A 17,570-nucleotide genomic window follows, 5' to 3' on the forward strand; every position below is an offset into this window, starting at 1 on the left:
GATGAAAGCCCATCTGCAGTACAGGTGCGACAGGGCGAGAGTCCTGTGGAACCCTATGGACTTCATAGAAATAGAGCTAACAAGGGTAAGTACCAGACCCTGATGGGACTGTAGCCGATGGCAGACACGCAGACCTAGCTGCTGCCAGAGTGACCACTATCTTGTCCAGATCAGGACCAAACAGGACCTGTCCATTAAAAGGCAAGCATTCCAAGCCCTTCTTGGAATCTACGTCCGCTTTCCAAGAGCGGTATGCCCTCTCCTTCCATAGGGTGCGACGAGCGGCCACAGCTGCCGAGGAGATTTTAGAGGTGAGGAGACCGATATATTATATATTATGAGGCAGCCTTAGATAAGTGGCTGAGTCTCTGAGATTGCCCACTAACTCCGCCTGCTCCGCAGAAGAGTCAGAGTCCAGAGACGCCTCCAAACTATCAGCCCAGCGCTCCATGGCTCTGGCCACCCAACACACGGCCATAGCCGGTCTGGACGCCCCTCCGGCAAGGGAATAAATGGACTTAAGGCATATTTCAACCTTGCGATCCGTAGCATCCTTTAAGGAGGACATGGAGGGCATGGGCAATGTAGCACTCCTCACTATGCGTGTTACATGAGAATCCACTTGTGGAGGAGATTCCCACTTAGAGAAATAATTATCCGCAAAGGGGTATGCAAAACCCAAACGTTTTTTGAGGCCGGTACCATTTACCTGGATTTTTCCACGCCTCCTCTAAATGATCCACTAGCTGACCAGGTAGAGGAAATACAGTGGCATCACCCTTAACCACTTGCCTGGCACGGTCGTATCAGATACGACCACACCAGGCTGGGCTTTCCCTGACATGGTTGTATCTGATACGACCAGTCAGAAATGCCCACTAGGTGGCTATGGGAAGCCAATCTTCCTGCAGCCGCCTACATCATGGGGACCTTCTGGTCCCTCTGCAAGCATGGCTGCCTCTCCAGCATTTCCCGATCACTGCTGGCCACAGTGATCGGGCACCGTCGGCAACAACCCTCCCGGCGCACTGCCATTGAAGCAGCAGCCATGGCTCATGTAGCCGCAGCTGTTGCTGTGACCTAATCACTGTGGCCAGCAGTAATCGGGCAGCCGGCCCCAGCAGCCGCCGCTGCTGCTCTGTATTCGGTCCGCCAGCGGTACACCCTCCCGCTGCGGCTCCGGCAGTACAGTGATCACTGTGTGGAGGAGCAGCAGCAGCGGCTCTGGTAGCCACCGCTGCTGCTATGTATCCGGGCCACTAGCGGGACACGCAGCCGCTGTGGCTCCGGAACTACAATGTACAGGAAGCAGCAGCCGCGACTTTGGCTGCTGCTTCTTCTATGTAGCCGGGCAGCCCAGCAGCACCCCGCACACTCCCTCCTCGGCCTCAGCTCCTCTTCCTCCCCCATGATGCCTGTTTTGATAAGGGCCACAGTAGTGTGTGTGTGTGTGTGTGTATAATATATATATATATATATATCGCAGAACCTCTGATTAGGGATGGCAACCATCGATGATCTGACTGAAAACAAGTCGTGTGCCATTGCTGGTGGCCATCAATGTTGCACCATCGATGGCAAACCTCAATTGATGTTTAGGAAACATCGGCAGTTGTGGTCTACACAGATCTTGACCAATCGCTAAACAATTGATGGCTTCTAAAGATGGTTGAACCATCGATGGTACAGCTGTCAATGGCCATCACTACAGTATAACATAAAACTTGCTATTTTTATGGTATACTGGGTTTTAAAAAAATATATTTTTTTCAAATAAAATAGTGATGGACAAGTTTAAAATTATGTTCTTGATCTAATTCAATCATAAAAGAAACCGACAATTTTGGAGCGGTTTTTGGAAAAAGAATGTCAGTTAAGTGGTTAATATCCTTAAAGAAGCCGTATTTGGATTTGGCCATGGGGAGATAGTCATCCTCAATAACCAAGGCCGCACGGACTGCACACGGACTGTCAAGTATATAGACCTTAGACTTGGGGCCTGATTCAGACCCGGTCGCAAGCGCTGAGCGCTCATAACCGGGTCGATGGTGGCCCAGAGTGCATGCTCATGCGCGAGCCCCGGATAGCGACGGGCACTCCGTCGCTCCGGGTCTCTTACCAAAGGGGGCGTGCTGTCGATGTTGAGTGACAGCACAACCCCATTGGTGGGTGGGCCGGGGGGTGGCTGCCCAAACGGAGGCGTTCCCGTGAGAACGCCTACCGTTTGGGGGCGGCCCAACTGACATCACAAGTGATGTCAGTGGGAGAGCTTTCGGCTCAGTTTGAGCCGAAAGCTCTCTGGGGCTTTCGGCCACAAGACCCTACCACAAGGGTCTCGTCGCAAGCCTGATCAAGACCATCGCGACCATCAACCTGGCCGCCCAGGAGGCTGCTCCATAAAAAAAAAAAAAAGACGCCCTGATTCAGAGCGAGCGCTCTGTCAGAGCGTCCGGCTCTGAATCAGGGCCTTAGACTCCATCTCTTTAGTACGGTGGGGCTCCTGATCAGAAAAGTAAAATATCTCACCGTCATCAGACGACACATCATCGTCATCATACTGAGCCGTCTGGGGAGGTCTTTGGCTGGGCTGACTTTTGGGGTGCTCTGCGTCCCAGATGTGAACCCCAGAGTGTTAGGGACCTGCTCAATGAGGTGACCTTGACGCTGGTGGGCAGGCCCGTATCAGTGGCCATTGATATGCAAACTACCTCTGAAATACTATATTATAAATTTATATGTATACAGTAATGATCGCATAGTGCATCTGCAACTCTGTTTTTTGTATATGCCACTATCTATGCTGTGCAGCTCATTTTGTGCAGCCACAGTTGCCTTGAAGAAACTTCAGGGGCCATAGCAGCCCCCCTCTGTTACAGGTGCTCCGACTCCGAGCCGGGCACCTGCGAAACTGGTTTGCCTTGGCTTGGGGGCGGAGTATAGGAGGGGGACCCCAGTGCATTCTGGGAGGCTGAAAACTTAACTCTGCGGTGCCCGATGTCTGACGTCATCGCCTATACCCCAGGGTATCCTGTGGATACCCTATGGACCCTGATGTAGAAATGGCTGCCGGAGACCTCAGAGGGGCGTGGTCGGAGGAGGAGAACAGCTCAGGGAAGCAAGACCTCCAGGGAATGGCGCCCTGAGCTGAGGGGCCACTTTAATGGGGAAGCTGACCTACTCTTGCCGATTTTTTACTCACCGGGACCTGGCTCCCGCACCATGTATACCCTGGTGGTCTAGTGGATTGTGGTGGTTGGAGCCTGCATCCATGCTCAGCACCTCCGGTTTGTCCCGAGACCAGATGTATGACTGCTACGGCGCGGGTCACCGCAATGACCCGCTCTTACCTGTCCCCAGGCATCAGGCTTGCAGTCCAGGGGGCCGGCTAGCAAGGACCCAGAGACTCCCGCCGAAATCCCCATCCTGAACTGGCGTTGCAGCGCCGGAGGGGGTGACGGAATGAAGCGCGCTCTAAGTGTAAAAAAAGAAAATAAACAACTCATAAAATAAACACAGCTTATAGGGCTGCATAAGCAGCCCCTCGCGTAATGATGACCCGACTCCAGCCGGACACCAACGAAAACTGCCTTAGCCTTAGGCTCAGGCGCGGGGTATAGGGAGAGTGAACCAGTGCATCCTGGGAGCTGTAAAGCTTTAACTGCGTGGTGCACGGGTTCCTGATCCACCACCTACACCCCAAGGTCTCCCTGTGGAGCCTATGGACCCCGAAGAAGAAAAAGTTTTTGCCTCTTCTTTGTCACACTTAATTTTGTCAGATCCTCAAAAAAAATTTTAAACACAAAAACAACCTGCGTAATCACAAAATATAGTTTTTAAATGATCACTTAATTTACTGAAGGAAAAAAAGTTCTCCAACACTTATATCACCAATGTGAAAAATTATTTGTCCCCCTAAAACTTAATAACCTTAAGCAGCAACAACTGCAAGCAAATACTCCCGATAACTGGAGATCAGTCTTTTGCGTCACTGTGGAGAATTTTTGGCCCACTCCTCTTTGCAGAATAGCTTTAATCTAGCCACAATGGAGGGTTTTCAAACATGAACTGCCATAGCATCCCAATTGGATTCAAGTGAGGACTTAAAATTAAGGTTTTGGAACGGCCTAGTCTAAATCAGAGGTGGACTTGCTCTTGTGCTTCAGATTGTTGTCCTACTGCATAACCCAATTGCCGTTGAACTTCAGATAATGGACTGATGACCTCAGAATTTTCTGGTAGAGTGCAGAATTATTGATACCGTCAATTATTGCACATCACCCAAGTCCTGAAGCAGCAAAGCATCACCACACCATCACACTACCACCACCACGTTTGACTGTTGGTATGATGTTCTTATTGTGGAATGCTGTGTTAGCTTTTCATAAGATGTAATGGGACCTATGACTATGTCTTCCAAAAAGTTAAATTTTTTACTCATCAGTCCGCAGAACATTAGCCCAAAAGGTTTGGGGTTATCAGTGTGTTCTTTGCAAATGTGAGATGAGCCTTTATGTTCCTCTTGGTTAGCAGTGGTTTTCGCCTGGCATCTCTCCCTTGGATACCATTTTCACCCAGTCTCTTTTTTATGTTAGAATCATGAACGCGGACATTAACTGAAGCAAGCGAGGCTTGCCGTTCCTTAGATGTTCCTCTGGGTTCTTTTGTGACTTCCTGGGTGAGTCGTAGATGCACTATTAGAGGCATTTTGGTAGATCGGCCGCACCCGAAAAGATTCACCACTTTTCCAAGTTTTCTCCATTTAGAGATAATAGAGCTTACTCTGATTTGCTGGACAACGGAACTTGGTGTGCAAAAAAGCAGCAGTTGCTGCATTGTAGAGCTTCGTATACAGATTCAGACTCATTCGCATATGAAATTAATCAGTGCAGTCTTGTTAAGTGGTTTTGTTACATCATATTGCAACGAAGACACACATTCTAGCGAAAAAGGCTCAAAAACAACGCTCAGCAGCAAGCTGAATCACACGGGACCTGGCACACCGAGAAGGACTGTTTGGCGCACCTGCGGCAATAGTGTATGAGAACACATCTGTATAGGCTAAATCTACCAAATATTGTATCTCGGTATTAGCACGTAAAATATATATATAAAACACAATCTTACTTACTGCAATAAAAGCAGATAAATGAGACTGTCACTTAACTTCATTAAACCCCAAATTACATTTTAATTTTGGTGGAATAAGCGTAAAAGCATAGTTTAGCATATTGTCCAAAAAATCTTTTTGTAATTTGCCCTCAACATGAAATACTTACTCATCAAATACAGCAAATGATGTGGAAACCGGTTGTTTCTGAATTTTCAGGGCATTCTTTGATGTTAACTCCACTTGAGCCAAGCCGGTCTCTTCATTTATTATAACAGATGGCAATTGTACTGTACAGAGAAAGACCAATAACATTATTTCAGTGGGTATCCAGGAAGCAGATTGTTTGTTGTGACTGCAAATATCCATCCTGCTTTGTACATTCATTAGTATGCTTGTCATTCACTCTATCGGGGCCCAGATATGCCTGGCCAACTGGGTACTGAATGGTTTTTATAGGAAAGAAATTATTTGAACACTTTTTTTGCATGTGATAAAGAAAACAAAGCAAATTTACTATTTTTATGTCAGATATGCTGAATATGGGATTAGATGACTTATAAACACTTGGGACTGTATGGAACAGTAATAAAAGATGACTGTAGTGGAACTATTAATATTTGAGCTTGGCAGATGTACCAGCATAGACTCTTCAGTGTAACATAAGTCGTTTTGAAAGTCTACCCTCAGAATTTTGAGCTAGAAGTCATCTATATCCACAACAAATTTTCTAAATTGGTTAGATTATTTTTAAGGCACATTCAACAATTTTTTCCCCCCCAAAAGAGAGAGGTTCTATACAAGTGACTTGTGTCATGCATCCTTATACCAATTCCTTTGCAACATCCCGAGTAACCCGAGGGTTATTCAGATGTCCGATGGTCAAGCAGTTGACCCGGGAGGGACTAAGCCAGGGTCTGCGTCAGTGAATGCAGATTTCCTGGCCTCGCAAGGCCCAGAAACGCCGCGGCGATGTTGGTCCCTAAATCTCTGAATCAGGCCCTTAGAGCATTATAAGCTAATTAACATGCAAAATTGTGGAAGTAGTACATAGTCTGAAAAAAAAAAAGCAAAAAACAGAGGTCCTATACAAGCGCCTTTGCGACTAACAATACTAATCCTAAGTACAGTATTAAGTACACTACATTAGCTACTTATTACAAAATTAACGACTTAAGACACAAAATTGGATAGCGGTACTCCCCCCTTAGTGGAAGAGGCGACCGCTGGTGGTGGTGGGGGGGGGGGGGGGGGGGGGGGGGGCATTGTCGGTGTCACACCCGAACTGGACCCAGGGAGATTAATTGGTGGGATGCCGCCATTTGGTGCACCCTCTTGTACAGGCAGCCCACCAAAGTTCTCCTCACTTTTCCTCCTCTGAGACGCCGGATGGCCATCTTCAGCAGGCTCTGCTACCCCAGCAGCCCTGGAGTCCCTTCCCTTTAATGACGAGATACTTTTTGGACCTGAACTGGATAAAAAATATTGCTGCTGTGGCTGTCTCCAAATCAACCTTCCGCCCCTCCTTGGTTCCTAAGGCCAGGACTTCCTCCTTTTGTCCCCAAGGCAAACAGATTTCAGCCCTCCTCTTGGAGCCAAGGTTCGTCTTCCAGACGCACTAAGTCTAGAAGGCAGGTAAACTTGGACGGGCCCGTAGGCCAGTTCCTAAGCCAACAAATAAACAGACTGCATGAGGGGATGGACTCTCATCTGAGGGTTCCCACTGTGGAAGGCTGACTTCTATGTTTATACCAGGCATGGCTGTAGACAATGTCCAACTCTTGGGTATGAAGTATCGTGACTTGAGGTTATGTTTTAGATTTCCTGGAGGTCCCTCCAAGGCAGTTCTACACGACAGGTCTTCCCCTCAATCGTGTCAAGCCCAGGGCTTCACAGGAGTCGGTCAGTACTTTTCTGTACTGTCATCGCCCCAGTTCCGCCTCCATAAAGAGGGACTAGTTTCTTTTCCTTGTGGAGAAGTCCCATCCTGAACTCAATGTCTATCTCAGGGTTCTCAGGTTCAAGATGGAATCTCTCTGGTCAATCATGCAAGCCTTGGAACTTGGGAATTTCATGGTGTCCCAGGATGTCAAGGAACCTGCCACTGCCATCCAGGAGGACCATCAGCACTTCCTGTGCATTACAGTTCTTTCAGATCATAACCAGTTTCTGGTCTTGCCCTTTGGATTCTTAACTGCACTTCGGGTGTTCATGAAGGTAATGTCCTTGATGGTGGCTGCCCTGCGGCTTCGGGGAGTCAGAATTATCTCTTACCTGGATGATTTCCTGATTGTGGCTCAGTCTCCTGACTCCATGTAGGAACATCTCCTCTTGATGGTTTAGGTCCTTCAGTCATACAGATGGATCATAAATTGGCTCAAGTTCAGCCTGTCTCAAAAGTTGCTCCACTTGGGAGCCCTGTTGGACACCCACAGTCCCAGTGAGTTTTTCTTCCCAGAGACAAGATTATATCTTTGCAGACAAATGATAAGGTCTCTCCTATAGACTCACTGGGTGTCAGTCCATATCTGCATGAGAGTTCTGGGCAGAATAGACTCCACCTTCAACATGGTAGAATTCACTCCAGACCTCTCCAAGCAGAGCACCTCACTAAGTGGAACCAATACCACTTTCAGCTCCGGTCCCAACACCTCTCCCTGTCACAGCACCTGTGTCACTCCCAGCTGTGGTGGCTTCAGACCTCCCACTTAGACAGGGTGCGTCCCTTCCTGATCCAGGACTGAGTCCTCGATAAAACAGATGTGAGTCTGAGGAGGTGGGGAACCGATGCTCTCAATATCACTTTCCAGGGCCAAGGAATCACTTAATTTGATCAACATTCAGAACTTCGGAACAATCTACAGAGCCCTCTGCCAGGTGAAGCGTTAAAGGTCCAGTCGGGCAATGCGACCACCATCGACTATACAAGTAATCAGAGCAGTAGAAGAAGCCCGGAACTCATGAGAGAAGTCAGCAGAATTCTTCATTGGGCAGGATGGTTCCTCCCAGCTCTGTTGGCAGTTTACACCCCGGGAGTCGACAACTGGGAGGCAAACTACCTTAGTCATCAGGATGTTCATGCAGGTCCCCCTGCTCCATAACGCTGTATTCCAATTGTTGGTAAAATGCTGGTGTCACCCTTCAATAGACATAATGGCCTCAAGATACAATTGCAAGCTGACCCAGTACTGTTCCAGGATGCGGAAGCATTCTGGTGGACGCTCTGTCTGTCCCATGAACATTTTTGTCTTATTTACCTATTTCCACTGGTGTCAATACTGCTTTGGGTCCTCCGCAAACTGAAGCTAGAGGATGGGTCGGCCATTCTGGTGGCTCCAGAGTGGCAATGCAGGACCTAGTATGTGGATCAGAGACGGATGTCCTGGGCCTCCCCCTTGGAATCTTTCTCAGAAGCCGGACACTCATGGTCCGTTCCTATACCTGAATTTTTCTTGCCTGGCATTGAAGGGGTGGCTGTTGAGACAGCCTTCTTGGAGGCCAGGGGTTTTCCTGACTGTGTTGTGTGCACCATGCTTTGCACCAGGAAACCAGTTTCTGCTAAAGCCTATCATTGTGTGTGGCAAACCCATTCTGCCTGGTGTTCCCTCAGAAAGCTGGATCCAGCAGTTTTTCACCTTTCTAGACTCCTGTCCTTTCTCCAAGAAGGATTCAGTCTCTCTTGCTTCAAAGTCCAGGTCTCTGCCAACTCTGTCCATTTCCAGTATAAGATTGCTTCGGTGCAGACTTTCTTCCAAGGGGTGCTTCGCATCCAACCTCCCTTTATTACCCTAGTTGACCCTTTGGGTCTGGTTCTGGGTTCTTCAGACTCATTCCTTTGAACCTTTAGACTCAGTGGACCTCCTATAGCTAATGTGGAAGCCAGTGTTCCCTCTCGCTATCTGCTCTGCCCGGAGTGTTTCTGACTTGAGTGTCCTGTCTTGGAAATCTCCATATCTGATCTTTCACCCTGACCGAGTGGTCCTACGCACCAGGGCAAATAATCTCCCAAAGGTGGTCCCCAAGTTCCTTATCAACCAGAATAGCATGGTGCCATCTTTTCTGGTGGACGATAAGCAAGATTCTTGCTCATCTCTTTCCTCATTGCATTTAGTGTGAGCGCTTCATGTTTACATGGACAGGACCAAGTCATCTATCATTCAGATTCTCAGTTTGTGCTCTATGATGTCAACAGCATGGTTGGCATGCTTCCAAGCTGATTTCGGACTTGGTGAAAGTCCACTTGGTCAGTTGGCACTTCTATGGCGGCTCACCGTGGTGCCTTAGCGGAGCATCTTTGCAGGGAGGCTATGTGGTCCTCTGCTCACACATTCATTAAACTCTACAGATTTGACAACTTTGCCTTTAGGGACGCTAGATTTGGATGAAAGGTCCTACGCACAGCACAGTAGCTTTCCCTCCATTTTGGGACATCCCAATGTTCTCCATTGTCCCCAAAGGATGAAAGAGAAATTGGGATTTTGGTTCTTACCTGATCATTCTCTTTCTCTGATTGCATGGGGGACACTGGACACCTGCCCTTTCACCCCTGATTTTTGCTTGGGGTGGTTTCTTGGGTTTTGGGCAATCCAGGTCCACTGCTTCATTCTATATGCGTATTGTGTGCCTGGTTTGACTCCTCATTTCTGACTTTTGTCAGTAATAACTGGCTGTCTTGGGCAGGGGTTGGGGTATAGGGGAAGAGGAGCCTGTGCTGTCAAGCTTTAACTATTTAATGCCCAGACTCCTCCAGCACCACCTATACTCCAGTGTTCTCCATGAAATGCAGAGAAAAGGATTTATCAGATAATAACTAAAGTTCCATTTTAGCATTTATCCACATCCTGACTGGTAATTCTGAAAAGTTTTCAGTTACACAAAACAACAAAATTAAATGCTGAACCAGCTTCTTACCATTCCTTAGAGCAGCAACTAACGCACATATACAGGCATCCAGGAGATTCCCGTCATAATTCAGACATATGAGGTCACAGTAAAGAACCCATACCAGCTAGAAGCAGAGGACAAGAAATGCTGTTACATTTACAAAATATTCTCTCAGTCTACTTAACGTTGCCGTACATTTTTTAAAAATTTGTGCCCTCCAGGTCAACAGAGACTGCCACCCCCCCAGCACAAAAAGCGCTCACTTAACCAGTCTCATTTACTTAATCTTTTCCTGCAAAACAAATTCTCAGTTTTGCAAGAAGGTCCAAAATTAGCTGGATTCACGGTCCTAATCCACACCTATTCCAGAGATATTTTCCATACTCTTAACCGTAACTTCACGTTTTGTTGCCACAGATTCTGAATTTGAAATTCAGGTCAGATATTTTTTATTTTGGAACTGACCCACAAAGTATGATGTACCATTGCATATCAAAGCACAATCATTTCTGTTTTTCTGAATATATTGGAGGGTTTTGGATTAAGTGGGAAAAGTATTCATACCCCTGTGTGATTGAAAGCACAGATTTGCACACGCGAGAGCAGGGCCGGATTGAGGGCCACATGGGCCTGGAGCTGAAAATGACCAAGTGCCTTTTATGAGAAGCAGAGGAGGTGTGACCAGTGCTGTGTGGGTGTGGCCAGTGCCATGTGGCCATGTACACCCCTATACTCTCAGCCCAAATGTCTACCTAATATGTAAAAGAAAAAAAATGCTTCATTTTGTGAGGTAAATAGAAATACAATTTTACTACTTATGATTTATGGCTGACCGTGTGGAGAGCAGATGGCCAGTCAACATCATGTTGTCATGACAATGGGCCTATTTTTATGTGGAGGCCTGGAGCTGTAGCTCCATCCGCCCCATTGTTAATCTGGCCCTGCGCGAGAGAAATGAGCAGATCATCTTTTGTAAATAACCCTCTCTGAGTCCTACAGCATGGTTAATGGCTATCCAAAAAAAAGAGAAGATCGCATTCTAAACAAATCTGGGACAGAGTACAAGACCATTGCATAGGTGTCAAGGATAGATCTACTTGTAGCATGGTAAAGTCCTGGATTCAATCCCATTAACAATTTGAGACAAGACTAGAAACTTGCTATCCATTAACTAACCTGACTGAACAAACAACTGGGCCAGGAGCGATGGACAAATATTGCTTCAGCTCGGTGTTAAAAATTATTAGATCCCTATACAATAAGACAGGGCTCGACAAATCCCGGGGGCCAGGTCGCCATGGCTACCAGATTTTGCTGCCTGGCTACTAGATTTTGCAGTGAGGGAGGAAGCAGATCCTCATCAGCTCCGGGGGGGATTCGTGCCTATAGTATTGCGGTGTTCATATCATGCACAGGAGTGCATGTGCTGAGTGTTGCCTGCGGTGACTGCTGTGCCTGTGTCCGTCCCAGCCTGCACTGACGACTCCTCTCCAACCTGGCCTGCTCTGTACATACCGGCTGTCTCCTATCTCTGGCTGTACAGCGCTCTCTGGACCTGATTCAGACCCGGTCGCAAGCGCTGAGCACTCGCAACCGGGTCGATGGTGGCCCAGAGCGCATGCGCACAACGGAGCCGGCTCCGTCGTGCGCATGCGCGAGACCCGGATAGCGACAATCCGTCGCTCCGGGCCTCGTGCCAAAGGGGGCGTGCTGTCGATATTGAGTGACGGCACGCCCCCTTTGGTGGGTGGGCCGGGGGTGTGGCTGCCTAGACTGAGGCGTTCCCATGAGAACACCTACCATCTGGGGGCGGCCCCACTGACATCACAAGTGATGTCAGTGGGAGAGCTTTTGGCTCTGTTTGAGCCAAAAGCTCTCTGGGGCTTGCGGCCATGAGACTCTACCACAAGGGTCTCATCGCAAGCCCGATGGTCGCGATGGTCTTGACCATCATCATGGCCGCTCATTATAGCTGTTGGTGGTCAACCACAGCCGCTCTAAAAAAAAAAAAAAAAAGGACCGGCCCTGATTCAGAGAGAGCGCTCTGTCAGAGCGTCTGGCTCTGAATCAGGGCCTATGGTAGTAGGGTCTATGCGTGTCCAGGGATTGCGAAGCGGCATCAGAGGGATAGTGGTGTGACCACGAGGGGAGGGCGTTTTGTTGTACTTTCTGGCACCATTATTTTATGTGAAATGTGGTCATTTATTATTGGAGGGTGGAGCAGGGGAACTGTGCAGCGCAGTGAGAGAGCCTCCATTTTACTGTATCCATTCAACTGTGACCATTTTGTGGACTAGTATAGGATGTATAACAGTTACATAACACACAGAGCTGTGCTCCTCACACTCCTGTAATTGTTTTTGGGGGGAGTTTTGGATGGTGGTCTGGCTCCTACACTTTCATCCTGGCTCCTAGATTTTAGAAAAATTTGTCAAGCCCTGCAATAAGATTGCTGGTTGTAATGGCGGCCAGAGGTGGTTCAATCGATGACTGAACAAGGGTGGCAATTCTTATACATTATATTTCAGTTGTTTAAAAGTTCATTACTATGGGCCCGAGTTGGGAGTAAAGCAAACAAATAGAGCAAGTAACTGTGCACCTGGGCAAAACCATGCTGCACTGCAGGTGGGGCAGATTTGACACGTGCAGAGAGATTTAGATGTGAAAGTTCTGTGTGAAAATAAAGCTGTCCATGATTTGTTGGCTACATGCAAAATCAGCCAGTATTTACCCTGCATGCGCAAAAAAAAAAAAAAAAAATGCATTTACACCCCTTACTTTGCAACTAGCCTAGGGAATCCAATCTGGCCTCATTTTTGTAATCCCAGGATTGTTAGGATTCCCGAGATTGAATCTAACACACACATTGGCCAACACAGGGAAAAAAAAAAAATCAAACAGATTCATGATGTACTGCCCAAGCCCCCACTGAAGACTCTGTCAATCGTCTTAGTCCAGTCACTTCAACTTGTCACGCAGTGTGGAAGAAGAGAAGAAAGGAGCTCTGCCTCCCAGTCTCTCCCTCGTCCGTTTCAGCTGCCACTCACTTCATTTTATACTGCAGTGCACTATGTGGGCTGGTTGGACTGACCGCGTGAGACTGCGTGACTCGTGAAGTCATGCTGCCACATTGCCATTTCTAGGTCACGGCCCGGGGTGTGTGAGCCGCCAGAAGAGGCCAGCGTTGCCCAGACCAAAACAATTTAGCAACACAGTGACTGCCTGCGCCCCTGTAGAGCATGCCGCACCAGCTTCTTATCTAAACCCGAAATCACGGGATTGAAGCATCCAATCTCGGTATTAAAGTCTTGCTTGGACGTTTTGAGGCTAAATCCCAGGACTGGCATCCCTAATTGCAACATGGTTTGTCCAGGTGCACAGTTACTTGCTCTTTTTTGCTTTACTCCCAACTTAGAATCAGACTCTATATATTTTCATCTTCTCTGTCTTTTTGATGAGGACTCTGACGATGTACGTCTGACACACAAATAAAAACTATTTTTCCAAAAAATTAAAATTCCTGGCTGCAAGATTCTAAACACTGATCGAAAGGATGGGAGCAGAATTATTTTTCAGGGCACTGTATAAAACAAGCAGCCAAAGCCAAGCCTGGAACACACACAATCCAGATATATTCATAATCCTAGGTATTAGAAAGCATTCTTCATAGGGCTAAACAAAACATTTCAAAGGTGGACAGTAACTATGATATCAAGCAAACTAAAACGCACCGTCAATCCCTAAACGGTCAGTGTGAACTTGGGATGTGCGTGCTCGGATTAGTTAGGATTTTCCCGCCAAGTTAGGATTTTTCCCGAAAAAAAATCGGGTCTCAGAAAGAGCAAAACGTCATCTTTCATGGACAAACATCATCATTCCTGGACTGTTGTCCAGGAATGATGATGTTTGTCCATGAAAGATGACAATTTGCCCCTTTCTGAGACCCGATTTTTGGCAGGAAAAATCTGAACTAATCCGAGCCCGCACATCCCTAGTGTGAACCCACTGTACTGAGACAAAATTAATATATATTGGATGAACGTGTGAATGAAAATATTCATTTGTATAGCAGTATGTGTGAAACACTACTTGGCTATCATATGCTAGAACTAAGTAACAATTGAGATCGATTAGTAGGGAGTATATGCATGAAAAATGCTACGTTACAGTGTAAGCGGCTGTGAGACTGTGACCAAGCATTTCGTATGCAGATACACCCGCAGTCACACAGAATATAGGCGTGCTGCATATATCATTTAATCAGCAGAAGAGTCTTGTGCCTCCTATTTGCATCGCTGTGTGAATAAGACACTGTACAAGGGGAAAAGTTGCACAAAAATACACTCAGCGCTACCGAGTCGCGCACCTGCATGGTGTGACTAGAAGGACTATTTCATGCGCAAGGAGGCTAGATGTATGAGGACCAATCTGTAGATGTATGTGGACAGATCTGTAAGTTTTGTCTCCCCTTTACAATTTAGGTATGTCTTATAATCCAGTGCATTTTGTATATACGGTAAATAACACAAATGAGTACACATGAATAAATACATAAAATAGGTATGTCCATACTTTGTGGCTGGCGATGCACAGGTCTTCTTTCTCTATTATCTGTGAACTAGACACAACACAAATGAAATGTGATTCATTTGATCTTTATTCGCAGGCACGTGTTAGTAAGCTGCTCAGTTTAAAGGGGTCCTATACTTTACAAATAAATACACATGGTGCCACAGGTGTCTACAGTGCTGTGCAGGGAATAACAATATAATTATACACCAACACATAGGACAACTAGAACTAAAGGATACAACCAAACGCAGGGTGGAATGAGTAACTCGTGGTTAGTAAAAGTGAGTAATGAAAATTTGCTTGAGGAGGGAGAAAGTAGAAAGTGAATCAGCATTCGATGGTCCTATAACCACCACATGGCCGGACACACATGTTCATGAGCTGCAGGTTGGGGATGGGAGCCAGAGGAACAGAAGTGCACTGGTGACAGGGATAGTGCTAGGAAGAGAGAACAAGGAAAGAGGGTCCTGCTCGAGCAGACTTACAGTCTAAAGAGAGGGGTGTAACTTGGAGAAAAGATAGGTGGGAGGTTAGGGTGGTAGACTAATGGGGTTATGAGGAAGGCTGAGAGGCTTCTATGAAGAGGTGAGTGTCTAAGAAAGGAACCAGTTCTCTTTAATTTTTGTCTTTATTTACTTATAGCAGCTAAGGAGCTGCAACCCAGACTGGTTCATTTTTTTTGGGTGGCATGACTATTCTGAAGCTTAGGGGTAAATTTACTAAGAATCGAATTTGGTCGAGATGACAATCTTGGGTGAGTTTAGTAAATTTGCAATATGAAAAATATGCCTAAAGACAAACTCTTGAGTTTGGGAGAGATTTCTCTCTTCTCACTCGTAAAACTCGGGTGAGATCGCAAACTTGAAACAACTCACCATCGGGCAAACTCGGAAGTACTTTTCATGAAAAAGGTGCAACTCAGGAACTTACCAAGAATCTCAGGTAAAATTGGAGCAAACTCGCAGAGAAATTGAAGTTTCAAGCACTCCACCTCATGAGCTGCGAGTTTTGCAGAAACGTACACAGATCAGTGTGATTTGTGTATGTTTCTGCATGTGTACCTAATTTAAAGTGTTTTTATATTTAAAAAAATTTACGTAGGTTCCCCCCTTCCCCCACCAAAAGCATAACCAGTCTCGGAATGCTCAGCCAGTCCTGGTTCCTAAAATTATAGAGAACAAAACGAGTAGGGTTCCCCCCGTAATTTAGGAACCAGCACCTGGCTGCAGGGCCAGTGCTTGTTTTCAATATAGGGGGGGAATGCGTATGGGTTCCCCTATATTTAAAACGAGCACCAGACAAAAATCGACCAGGGTGTAATGCCACAGCAAGGAGACCCTATCACCGGGTCCCCAGGGCCAGAGCATTAACATCCCAAGACGTTCAGCCCAAGATGGGGATGTCAGAGAAGGTGGAGACCCTCCACCCTCCCCGACTTTAAGTTTTAACCTTGTTTAACAGGTAGACCACACAAGCAGTCTTCACATATCTTACTGATATGTGCAGGCTGCTTGCCCGGGAGAGTTTTGCAGAGAAGACACTGCAATCTCGGGTGAGTAATCTCATCTAAACTTTCTATTCAGGGGAGAAATCTCGATCTGCTTCACCATCAGCCAACTCATTTTCAGCTAAACTCACTTCTTTGCGAGTTTAAAAATGGGAAAATCTCCTGAGTTTCGTGATGCAAATAGTGTTTAAAAAAACTCGATCCTTAGTAAATTTACCCCTTAGTCTTTACTTGTGCTTTAACAGTGAATGGTCCTGAAAAGGACCACACTTTTGAAGGCTGAGATGTGAAAAGAACTAAACTTAGGGCCTGATTCAGAGCCGGACGCTATGACCAGAGCGCTCGCTCTGAATCAGGGCCCTCCTTCATGAAAATGGAGCGGCCTCCTGGCCGCTCGCATAGCTGTGGGTGACCACTCACAACATATGCGAGCGGCCAAACAGATGGTCGCGATGGTCTTGACCATCGCGACCATCGGACTTGCGACGGAGACCCTGCGGTAGGGTCTCCCTGCCACAAGCCCTAGAGTGATTTTGGCTCTATCATCTAGTGATGTCAGTGGGATGCCCACGACACGCCCACCAAAGGGGGCGTGCTGTCAATCAACATCGACAGCACGCCCCCTTTGGTGCGAGACCCGAAGCGATGGAAAGCCCGTCGCTCCCCGGGTCTCGCGCATGCGCACGACGGAGCTCCCTCCGCCGTGCGCATGCGCAGTGGGGAACATCGAGCCACTTGCAAGCGTACTGCCACTCGCGAGTGGGTCTGAATGACCCCCTTAGTTTAAATGTGGTATACTAAAGTGGGAAAGCTTTGACAGTGAACACATAAGTCATTCACACCTGGATAACAATGCAATTTAGGAGTAAATGACAATGCAGGCAGGCGTATTCTCAGACTGCTTGAAATGGGGTATATCAGGAGCAGAAATCAGTAAAGCTACCCAAATCACTGTTGTTTCAGAAATCAGTGCAGAACAGAAATCAATGCCATCCAGAAATCTCTGCAGACCAACACTGGAGAGCATGGCATATGAAATGTGCTTGGAGGAATTTAGTAACTGTCAGTGCAGGTGCAGTGTGACAGTTGATCTTCTGACTCACTGCTCTTCCGTTGGAGCTCTGCCTGCCCCCCACTGGTACATATCAGCCTGTGCCTTCAGATCAGTGCAGTTTTAGGCACCGGAAGACATCCTGAGCGAACTTACTTTAACAAAATTTCAAATCAGAGACTCCACAGCCTACTTGGGGGGCACCATGTAGACCTCCATAGCCCTGATGAAATTCAAACAAAAACCTAATCCTAGTAACACTACACCACCAAACCAAATTTGGTTTAGCTACGTACATGGCCATGAATAAAGAACATACAGACAGACAAACACACACACACTTTCTCGCTTGTTATATAGATAATAGGTGGACATCCTCTCTATAGTATTGCATTTATAATACAAAGCATTATAAGCAAATCCATGTTTCCCATATCATTCAGGAGTAT

General features: G+C 46.9%; 1 protein-coding gene across 1 annotated transcript in view; it reads right to left on the reverse strand.

Moving 5' to 3' along the window:
* The window catches only part of EXOSC8 (exosome component 8), a 49,217-nt gene that overhangs the window by 24,689 nt on the left and 6,958 nt on the right, over nt 1-17,570 (reverse strand). Inside the window, exons 7-9 of the mRNA XM_088460205.1 lie at nt 14,564-14,609; nt 10,019-10,115; nt 5,277-5,397 (exon numbers count right to left, since the gene is read on the reverse strand). Coding sequence (XP_088316331.1) covers nt 5,277-5,397; nt 10,019-10,115; nt 14,564-14,609 — 264 coding nt within the window. The remainder of the gene's footprint in view (nt 1-5,276; nt 5,398-10,018; nt 10,116-14,563; nt 14,610-17,570) is intronic.

The sequence above is a fragment of the Taudactylus pleione genome, unplaced genomic scaffold, assembly GCF_031769625.1.
Source record: "Taudactylus pleione unplaced genomic scaffold, aTauple2 ptg000043l, whole genome shotgun sequence".
In the NCBI taxonomy this organism is placed as follows: domain Eukaryota; kingdom Metazoa; phylum Chordata; class Amphibia; order Anura; family Myobatrachidae; genus Taudactylus; species Taudactylus pleione.